Source organism: Myotis brandtii, unplaced genomic scaffold (genome assembly GCF_000412655.1).
Source record: "Myotis brandtii unplaced genomic scaffold, ASM41265v1 scaffold33, whole genome shotgun sequence".
Taxonomy (NCBI): Eukaryota; Metazoa; Chordata; class Mammalia; order Chiroptera; family Vespertilionidae; genus Myotis; species Myotis brandtii.
The window spans coordinates 2,594,886-2,605,747 of NW_005362713.1; the positions used below are offsets into that span (position 1 = coordinate 2,594,886).

Genomic DNA, 10,862 nt, shown 5'->3' on the forward strand with positions numbered 1-10,862 from the left:
TCTTGTGTTAGTATTCAATGTATTATTTTCCATATGAATAACTGGAACCCTACTTTTGCCCCAGCCTGCATATTTGTGAAACTCGCAGGAGCAGCAGTGTTATGTTCTTTTTCTTAAGAAGACGTCGTCCCAGTAAGACCAACCACTCCTGCCAATGGAGACACCACCTGTGGCCCAGAGTCCCTGCCGCTCACAGTCCCACTGCTGCCAGGGCTGGCCACAGCCTGGGGGCCATCCAGGACCACGCAGGAATGTGGGAGGGCGGTGCTGGGGACCCGGGCTGGGAAGGCCTGGGCCAGGGCAGCTCTGAGGGACGAGGGAACACCCATGGGGGATGCAGCCTCAGAATCCCGCCCCAGGCCTGCACTGAAGGACCTTCCCTCCATGACTCCTGCCCAGGGGTGGAGACCCCCAGCCTGTGGCTTACAGGCAGCCTCCCACCCTCACCCTTTGGCCCACCCACTGGTGGGTCAGGCTCACTGCCAAGCAGCCCCTCCTGGCACAGCCGCGCTGACGGGGAGGAACAGGAGTTTACCAGGACCTTGCACACATCATCTCAACAACTATTGGTGACATGGCCAGGAAGGCATGCTGTCCCCATTTTATGGATGAGGAAACTGAGGCTCGGGTGGGGCTATTGACTAAGAGAAGGAGCACGTGGCACAGGCTTGAGGCATCTCTGCCGTCCTGAGTAACTGGGGCGGCAGCCTGGCCCCTAAGCCTGTGACTGACTCATCCGGGGCTGGTGGGGCGGCTTCCTGGGGGTTCTTGCCAGGGCCTGAAGCTCCTGGTGGGGGTGTGGCGTCCCCATTTCTCCTCTGGGACCTCCTGGGGGGCACTGCTGCCCTCACAGGGCCTTCCCGAGAGACCAGGCCCCGAGGTGCAGGGAGGGCTGCTTCCCGCAGCTGCTGGCTGCCCGGTACTGGGCACTCAGGTCCCTGAGAGAGCGGGCCCGCTGACCGCTGGCAGGCCTGCCTCGATGCACCCTCCTCTGCTCGAAAGGCACCCCCGGAGCCCCCACCTGCCCCAGGGAGGCTGAGAGCCAAGCTGAGGAGTTGGGCTCTGGGAGTGGGAAGGCAGTGGCCTCCACTCCGCTTGTGTTCTTGGCCTAAGGGGTCACCCAGGTCCCCAGGCCCATGGAATCCCAAGCCCCTGGCTAGGCCACACAGAGACCCTGAGCAGCAGGCTGGAGCCGCGGCTTGTCTAGCTGCCCCCTGAGCCGGGCTGCGGAGAGCTGGAAGGGGATGAGGGCAGGGCTACTGCCCGTGTCTCTTCCTCCACAGGCACTCGGGCCTCTGCCAGGCTGACCTTGTCTGGCCTTGGCCCTGCTCCCTATCCCTGACCCCACAGGGTCCCAGAATGCAGGGCACGGGGTCTCATGCTTCCAGAGGGGCAGTGCCACAGCCAGAGTATGAGGGTGGCCCCACCCAGCCTTTTCCTCCTGCCAACACCTGCGCTGACTCACGGCTGACCTCCTAGCTGCCCGGGTGAGGGCTGATGCCCCAGAGTGCAGCCGCCGTCAGAGGCGGCTATAAAAGCACCCTGGCCCGGGCCCCAGCATCTTCCTTGGTCGTCAAGGTCGCTGCGCCATGCTGGGAGGCCTGGGGAAGCTTGCTGCTGAGGGCTTGGCCCACCGCACTGAGAAGGCCACCGAGGAAGCCGGTAAGGACCTGGGGCTCAGGCAGGGGGCTGGGGATCCACTTGCCTGGGCCTGTTCGAAGCTGATCCCCGCAGTTTGGGGGCAGGCCTTGACCCCATGAGGAGCTCTGGGCAATCAGACCCATAAGGATAGGATGGGGAGAAGGTGCAGAAGCTGAGGAGGGCTGTTTGGGGTGAGGCCAGGAGGGTCCCTGTGGCTGAGGGCAGGAGGGAGGCCATCTCAGAGGAAGCCCCGGGTAGGGTGGGGGTGGGGGTGGAGGGGAGCCCAGGTGCTGGGCGAGCAGCTAGCTTGGACACTTCCCTCTGGAAACCTGGGAGCCTTCCCATCCCAACAGCCTAATTTGAATATCCCATACAGGCAAAGGAAGGAGGTGTTATTTTTACCATAACATTAAAGCTGCAAAGAGTTCTCTATTAAGAAACCACATTGCCCACCTATGAACCAGGAGGTTGTGGTTCAATTCCCCGTCAGGACACATGCCTGGGTTGTGGGGTTGATCCCCAGTGTGGAGCATGTAGGAGGCAGCCGATCAATGATTCTCTCTCATCATTGATGTTCTAACTCTCTCTTTCTCCCTTCCTCTCTGAAATTAAAAGAAGAAGAAGAAGAAACCACTAAGTCTGATTCTTTTCAATGTTTTGGGCCCCGGAAGCCCTTTTTGCATGCAGACGTCAGCAGCTCTGCTGGGGAGGGGATCCAGGTCCACCAGCTGGCATTTAAGTTTGCTGTTCTCTTTCTAAATGGCAGCAAATATGTCCCTATTTCATTGGTTAACTCTGTGCAGGTGTTGAGCGGCCTTTCTTCACCGACCCTCTGCGTTCCTATGACTCCCATTCACAGACAAGGAACCAGGCAGTGGAGGGGCGTTTAAGATCAGGGCCAGTTCCTTTGACTCCAGTTCCTCCGGTCCCAGCAGGCTAGCACTCACACTCAACCAACTCCGAGGTGGCAGACAGTCCCCTTCTACTGGAGGAACGGCTGTGGGGAACTGGTTTTGCTGGAGGAGGCTCTGGACTTGGCATGTCTCCATCTGGTTTGAGGCAGGATAGCAGCACACCTGAGAGGTGTGATAACCTGGGAAACAGGCTTAGCCTTGGCACCAGTTCCTAGCTGGCAGGAGGGCCTGCTCGTTGGCATTCCAGGCTGCACCAGGCTGCATTCACAGACAAGGAACCAGGCAGTGGGAGGGGCGTTTAAGATCAGGGCCAGTTCCTTTGACTCCAGTTCCTCCGGTCCCAGCAGGCTAGCACTCACACTCAACCAACTCCGAGGTGGCAGACAGTCCCCTTCTACTGGAGGAACGGCTGTGGGGAACTGGTTTTGCTGGAGGAGGCTCTGGACTTGGCATGTCTCCATCTGGTTTGAGGCAGGATAGCAGCACACCTGAGAGGTGTGATAACCTGGGAAACAGGCTTAGCCTTGGCACCAGTTCCTAGCTGGCAGGAGGGCCTGCTCGTTGGCATTCCAGGCTGCACCAGGCTGAGGGGCATGAAGGGTTCTGTGCTCTTGTCTGCCGAACTCAGCTTCTCTCCCAGCAGCCAGACCCTCCCCCCAACATCCTCCTCAAGAAGCAAGCTGAGGGTCCTTCCCTTGAGCCAGCTGGTCCTGGCTGGGGCAGCACCCAGAGCTGCCTGAGCCCTGCAGGGAGGAGGAGCTGCCTAGCGCGGGCTCTCACTCTGGGCTTGTCTTACCTTTTCAGTTCATGCCGTGGAGGGGGTAGTGAAGGAGGTGGTGGAGCACGCCAAGGAGGCTGGAGAGAAAGGTATGGTGGGGGCTGGGAAGGGGGGGAGGAGGGAAGCAAGGGGCTGGGAGCAGCCTGCTCTCTGACTAAGCAGGTCAAACCCTGACCCAGATGCTGCACCCTTTCGGATGGTATGCAATTATCACACCATCTGAGGCCACAGAGCCAACCTTACTAAGGCAGGACCCAGCCTGACAGGCCTCTCTGTGGAACGTTGAAAAGACTATTTCACAAAAGGCCGTGCGGCAGCTCACTGGGACAAGGCATTCAAGACATAAAATTATACACTTATATAAATACACTAGAGGCCCAGTGCATGAAATTTGTGCAGGGGGGGGGGGCTTAATCCAGCCTGCACCCTCTCCAATCCAGGACCCCTCGAGGGATGTCCGACTGCCTCTTGCAATCCAGGACTGCTGGCTCCTATCCACTTGCCTCCCTGATCTCCCCTAACTCCTCTGCCTGCCTTCCTGATCGCCCTTAACCACCTCTACCTGCCTGATCGCACCTAACCACCTCTGCCTACTGCATGATCACCCCTAACTGCTCCCCTGCTGGCCTGATTGCCCCTAACCACCTCTACATTGCCCCACACCCAGGACCCAGGATTCACTCCTCTGGCCAATTGCAGGCACTCGGGACCCGGGCTTCCCTCCCTCTGGCTGGCCGCAGGCACCCAGGACCTGGGCCGGCTTTGCCCAGGCTGGCTGCAGCTGCAGGGGACCGTAGGTGGGTGGCTTCGCTCAGGCTGCAGCTGCAGGTGCCTGAGACTGTGGGTTGGGCGGCTTGTCCCTCTCCCAGGCCACAGGCACAGGCATTGGAGCCCAGGACCACGCGGGCGGCTTGTCCCTCTCCTGGGCCACAGGTGCAGCCGCTGACACTGGGGACTGTGGGATGTGAGGCTTGTCCCTCTCCTGGGCCACAACCTGGCTGGTCCCCATTCCTTTCTCGCGAGCTCATTTGTGCCTGTCTGGTCCCCATTCTTTTCTCCCCAATGTTGAGTGTCTGAGCCTTTACAGTGTGATGGCGTGACGACCATTTGCATATTGGCTCTTTATTATATAGGATACTTACATAAATTTTTGTATGTGTATGTGTACTGTGAGTATAACTATGTAAAAAGTATAAGTACACCTCATTCCTTACAACAAAATAAATTCCAAGTGAATCAAGGACATAAATACAAATACATGAAATGATTAAATTGTTAGAGGAGTGCATAGGAGATTTTAGCATAATCTCAGAGTGGGGAGGGTCTTTTTTTTAAACTATGACAGAAAACTCAACAACTATTGAGGAAATGTTAGATAAATCTGACAATAATACTTCAAATTTTCCATAATAAAAAAATTATACTCTAAGCTCAAGAAAAACCACCAGCTGAGGGGAAATATTTGTAGTGGAAATGATAACCCAACATAGAAATGGTCAGGAGATATAGTGGTAGTTCTAGGAAAAGGCATGTGAGCAGGCAGCCACCCTGTGAGCAGGTGTTCAGTCTTACAACTGAAGTCAGAAATGCAAGCTGTTTGGGGAAATAAAACAAAATTTGCACACATTCCTCAGGAGCTCTGTTGCCCTCCACCCCATTGGGGATCCTCCAGGGCATGGCCCAGGAAGACAGCCACATCCCACAGGCCACTGCAGGGGACACAGCCCAGCAAGTGGCTCGAATGTTTACTTTGCTTACCCAGACATTATTCCTCTTTCTTGCTGACAGCCATTGCCGAAGCCTTCAAGAAGGCCCAGGAGACAGGGGACAAAGTGGTAAAGGAAGTCACTGAGACTGTGACCCACACAGTCACAAATGCTGTCACCCATGCAGCGGAAGGCCTGGGTAACCTGGGACAGTGACCACGCCCGAGACTCTTCCTGAATCTCAATAAAGAGCTGTGAAATGTGTACACTGCGCCCTGGACTTATTCCCGGATAGTGGAAGCACTGTCTATGTCCTGTCACCTGCTGTAAAACATTGACACCTGCTGGGGGTCAGATAGGTCCCCTGTTGATCAAATGTGGTGCTTTCACAATAAGTGTTACCATCTCAGCAAGGACCTCTTTAAGAATTGCTTATGTCTGTGCTACCTTTCTTTCTTTCTTTCTTTCTTTCTTTCTTTCTTTCTTTCTTTCTTTCTTTCTTTCTTTCTTCTTCATCTGAGGATATTTTTTCCATTAATTTTCAGAGAGAGTGGAAGGGAGAAGGAGAGACAGAGAGAAACACCGAACACATCAGTTGGTTGCCACCCCCATGCCCATGACCAGGGCTAGGAGCCTGTAACTGAGGTATGTGTCCTTGACCGGAATCCAACCTGGGACCCTTCAGTCCGCAGGCCGACGCTCTGTTCACTGAGCCAAACCAGCTAAGGCTGTGTTACATTTCTTAAAAGAGTCATTTCCCAGAAACTATATGTAGCTTTCAGACACCTCAGTGCTTCAGGAAGCCCATGGGAGGACCATAATTCAGCTTACATATTCTTTGCGTTTTCCTTGAAATGTTCTTATAGGATTCAGGAAGATCACAGACCAACCTGATTGACAGGCCAGTGGGACAGGTTCAGACAGCTTTGAGATGCTTCATATTCTGAAAGAGGCGTTGGAGAAACTTGTCTGCTGGCCAGTCACAAAATCAGGCCAAGCAAGAATGAGGCTACATCTTATTGGCTGTTGAAGCCACTGTCGGATCTCGCTTCTGACACTTGTGTTAGGCCTAATTGGTGGGCAAGAATACTTGGCTTTCTCTCCTTCCTGCCACAAGTGGGTCAGTACCATTAAGGTTAAACATGTGTTTAAGTAGCATTTAGCTTAACATTGGATTTTTAAAAAGGAAATGAGGATGCTACACAGACATGCTCCCTGGACCAAACTGTAATTACAACTAAAATAAATACAAAAAAAAATATCATCCTGAACAATCAAATGAAGACTAGATGGATAGAACCCTGATAACCAAGGACAGAAAGTGGACACTGCATACAGACTGGTAGGAAGGGCAGAGGCACAAAAGAGCTGGCCAGGCTCCCACATACAGCAGCTGAAGTTCCAGAGACATATCTCAGGTGTGGGGGGTTGCCACTGAGAACTCTGGGGTCGAATTCTCAAGCTGTGCCCCCCAGAAGAGACCATCAGAACTGACAAAGGTGCCCACATATTTTTCACATGGCTATGAAAAACAGCAGGGTGGCTGTCTGCCTGACTGCTGAAAATGCAGTCACCCTCTTAAAGGGCCAATTCTGTATGCAGCCACTCGCCTTGTGCTCCAGCAGAGGGAGGGAAGAGTGAACTGGAGCTTTGTGAACAGAAACCAGGGTTGGAGGCTCTGGGGTTAGACCTCAGAAGGCAGGCACGCCCCCCCCCCCCATTTCCTGTGCTGAGTCATTCCCTCATGCTGCGGAGGGCAACTTTCTTAGGTAGATCTTTGCTATCCAGGCATTTTTTGCCTGTGGGGAAGACAGTAGCCCCACCCTATTAGAAAACCTCTTGCCCCACCCTGTTGAGTTTCTGAGGCCCATTAAAAGATTGAGAATAACAATTAGCCTCCAGGAAGAAGCAATTGCTCCACCCTATTGGAAAACTTCTCACCCCACCTGTGGACCATTGCCTGAGGCTAGTAATGACTGAATCCAATCAGTCTTCAGGCAGAGGTGGGTCTTTGCCTGACCTAATTAGTCAGAAACATCATTTGACACTGTCCTGCACAAGAGATTGGAGGCATGGCAGATCCACCTAATACAGGGAGCCAAAATGGAGAGACAAAAAACAAAACAAAACAAACAAACAAAAAACAAATGAAAGAACAAGAAAATTCTCCAGAAGAAGAGCTAAATGAAATAGCGATAAGAACTTTATCAGGTCTTGTCTCGGGGGCTTCCAGGACTTTAAGGTCTTGGGAGGCTGACGTGGAAACCTAATTTGATTCTGCTAAACTTGGGATCGGCGAGCGGGAAGCCTGGGGATCCGGGAGAAACCACCGCAGACTTAGTCCCCATGTACGGAAAGCAGCTCGGGTATAGGAGAGTGAGATTCCACCAGAATGGACGTGTGTCCTTACTGTAAGAAGCCCTTTAAATGATTAAAATCTCATTTGCCACATTGTAAGATGATAAAACTAACTATACCTGCCGATCAAAATGTTTGTCAGTCTGAGCAGGCTACACTCCCACATGCTAAGAAAAGGAAAAGTCCAATCAAAGACTTAACTAAAGCTAAAGAGAGAGAGTTGGGGACAAAGAGTGAGAAAAGAAATAGTGAGTTGATGAGGGACAAACCAGAACGGACTGCTGAGCACCTTCCACTACCAGCTATTGGTTTGGAAAGAGCAGGTGATACAAAGGCAAGTGATGATGACACCAAAAATCAAACTCAACTCTCCCTCACAATGGCAAAAAATCCTGAACCAAAGATTACTTTCAAGGAAGAAGCTAAGGCTCAGTTTTATGCATTAAAGAACGCTACTCCTAAAAGGGAACTTGCAAAAGATTTGCCTCAATCAGGGGAGAGTAGAAGCTATCTTTCACAAACTAAAGCATCTTTGCCTTTTGGCCCAATGGAACCTTCTTTGTCAAATCAAGATAGAAAATACCCTTCAGCCTTACCTAATGATGCACAAGCCACTTCTGCTAAGTTAAACTTGGACACAATTGATCCCTCAAAACAGAAGCTTCTAGTAAAATTACTAGATATGCCGACTGGTGATTATCATAGTTCTCCCATGAAGCTCAATTATGGAGATAAAAGAGAAAAAACATTGTATTCAAGTGATGCGAGAGATTCCAAGGCCAAGGACCACCTCTCAGAAATGTATATTGATGTTAGAGACTCTGAGAAGGAGAAAAAGAACATGGAATCACAAATTTTAGGTTTTCAAGTCAGCCCCTTAGGTAAAGTCCAAGTCCAGGACAACCCGGGAAAAGGACTTGGAGTAGAGGCATGTGGGAGCAAAGGACACACCAAGGAAAGTGTATCTGTGACGGAAATGCAGGCATGCCCTTCCAGGAACGACAGCTCTGAGAACTTCAGTATGGATGCACCAGCCACAGAGAAGAAATCTCGAGGTGAAGGTCCCAGTTTAGATTTGTTCATGCCAAGGCAGACGATTTGCAATGAATTTCTTTCTGTATCACAGCCACATAATCAAAGTCTTGCGTCCCTGGCTATAAAATTTCTACAAGAAGAGAAAGCAGCAGCCTGCGATCCTAATCGAGTCCCTGATGGAAAGGCATTGATGGAAAGGGAGGGGCAAGCCTTTCTGGAGCCCAGATCTGGCTGTGGGCCCCAAGCCTTACACCCTGAGTGCCCGCCGTCTTTACCTTCAACCCAGCATTGTACTTCCAAAACCCTCTTCACCGGGCAGATGGAAATTGCCGACAGGAAGACCCTTCATAGCTCCCTGGGGCTGGAGTGGTTTCCAGAGCTCTATCCAGGTTACCTTGGACTAGGCGTGTTGCCAGGGAAGCCTCAGTATTGGAATTCAATGGTCCAGAAGCCTCAGCTCATCAGTCCCCAGGGGGAAAGACTGTCACAAGTTCCTTTGTTGGAAAGAAGTTCGACTGCTCTGTGGAGTTGGGAACCCCTGGCCAGGCTTACCACCTCCAAAGTCTCTCTAATGCGGCTCTTGGGAGCTGTACACAAAGTTGAATATCAACCCATTATAAAAGTAAGATGAAAAAAAGAGAGTTTTCAAGCAAAGATCGAGTTGCGATTGTCCAGTTCTTGATGCATCAAAAGAAAAAGGAAAAGTTGCAGAAAGGTGCAATTACGTTAGCTGCAAAACAATTTAAGTACAACAGAATGACCATATCAAGAATTTGGAAACGTGCTTCCGAAAATAATTGTCAAGGAGAATCTTAGGCTAATGTTGATTCTTTGAAAAAACAAAACTGTGGACGTAAATGCAAAGATTATGGAGAAAAACTTGAAAAACTTAGATATATTCCTCTTAGCAGAAGAGGCACCATATTAGCCTTTGATAATATTTCTCCCGAAATACTGGATAATACGTTTCTGTCACTTCAACAAGTTATGCTGGAAGCAATGAAGAACGATGGCTCCAATAATTTTAAGCTCACGCATATAGGGAAAGCAAAGCTTCGCAGCCAAGGGATCCTACCTACAAGTTTAAAATGCAGTAACGAAATTATTGAAAAATCCAGAAACTATCTGAACACTCAAAATAAATATTAGGAGTACTATTTAAAAAAAAAGAACTTTATCAGACATAGAGTTCAGAATAATGATGGCAAAGATGCTCAACCACATGAGAAAAGATATAGTAACTATGAAGAATAATATAGCACAAATAAAGAATATAGTGGAAGGAATACACAGCAGATTATGGCAAGCCAAGGATCAGATCAGTGAATTGGAAGACAGGGTAGAAAAATTCACTCAATCAGAGAACCAAAAAGAAAAAAAAAACAATTAAAAAACAGGAGGAGAGCTTAAGGGAACTTTGGAACAACATGAAACTTAACAAGTCACATAATAGGTGTGCTAGAAGGAGAAGAAAGCTTGCAAAGGATAGAGAATGTGTTTGAAGAAATAATGGCAGAAAACTTCTCCAATATGGTGAAAGAAAAGTCACACTGGTTAAGGAGGCACAGAGAGTCCCAAGCAAGAAGAACACAAACAGGCCCATGTACAGACACATCATAATTAAAATGCCAAAAATTAAAGACAAAGAGAGAATCTTTAAAGACACCAAGAGAAAAGCAAATTTTTACCTACAAAGGAGCTCCCATAAGGCTGTCAGCTGTTTCTCATCAGACACTCTGGCATGGAATATTCAATATAGAGAATGGCATGGAATATTCAAGGTAATGAAAAGCAAGGATCTGAAACTGAGCTCACTATATCTAGCAAGGCTATCATTCAAAATGAATGGTGAAATAAAGAGCTTCCCAGACAAAAAAACAGCTAAAGGAGTTTATCATTACCAAACCAGCACTACCAGAAATGATAAAGGGACTAATGTAATGAGGAAAAGAAAAAGAGAGAGAGGGAGAGGGAGAGAGGGAGAGAGAGAGAGAGAGAGAGAGAGAGAGAGAGAGAGAGAGAGAAACAGGCATACAGGTTGAGGGCTCAGTCCCCAGTGTGGGGTGTGCAGGAGGCAGCCAATCAATGATTCTCTCTCATCATTGATGTTTTTATCTCCCTCTCCCCTTCCTTCCTCTCTAATATTTATAAGAAATGTATTTTTTTTAAAAGAGCTTGGAAGTGTTCCTTCCTCTTGGATTTTTTGGAATATTTTGAGGAGTATAGGTGTTAGTTCTTCTTTGAATGTTTGCTAAAACTCCCCTGAGAAGCAATCCAGACCAGGGCTTTAGTTTGCTGGGAGTTTTTGTTTTTTTTATTACTGCTTTTATTTCATTGGTTGTTATTGGCCTATTCAGGTTTTCTGATTCCTGCTGATTCAGTTTTGGGAGATTGTATTTTTCTAGGAATTTGTCCATTTCATCCACATTG

At 49.6% G+C, this 10,862-nt stretch overlaps 1 protein-coding gene and 1 pseudogene across 1 annotated transcript; both read left to right on the forward strand.

Annotated features, from left to right (window-relative positions):
* Positions 1-1,351: 1,351 nt before the first annotated feature.
* LOC102257724 (protein FAM25C-like) lies at positions 1,352-5,303 on the forward strand. Its single transcript, XM_005871132.2, has 3 exons — positions 1,352-1,662; positions 3,360-3,422; positions 5,122-5,303. The coding sequence occupies exons 1-3, from the start codon at positions 1,590-1,592 to the stop codon at positions 5,253-5,255; spliced, it is 270 nt and encodes an 89-aa protein (XP_005871194.1). The 5' UTR covers positions 1,352-1,589; the 3' UTR covers positions 5,256-5,303.
* A 1,956-nt stretch (positions 5,304-7,259) lies between these two features.
* On the forward strand, positions 7,260-9,063 carry LOC102258033 (annotated as a pseudogene).
* The last annotated feature ends 1,799 nt before the right edge of the window (positions 9,064-10,862 follow it).

Bases quoted from the DNA above. Each gene is read 5' to 3' on its own strand.
- LOC102257724 (XM_005871132.2), top strand. From the start codon at position 1,590: ATGCTGGGAGGCCTGGGGAAGCTTGCTGCTGAGGGCTTGGCCCACCGC. The intron at 1,663-3,359 runs GTAAGGACCTGG...TTACCTTTTCAG, and splicing joins GAAGGCCACCGAGGAAGCCG to TTCATGCCGTGGAGGGGGTA. The intron at 3,423-5,121 runs GTATGGTGGGGG...TCTTGCTGACAG, and splicing joins CAAGGAGGCTGGAGAGAAAG to CCATTGCCGAAGCCTTCAAG.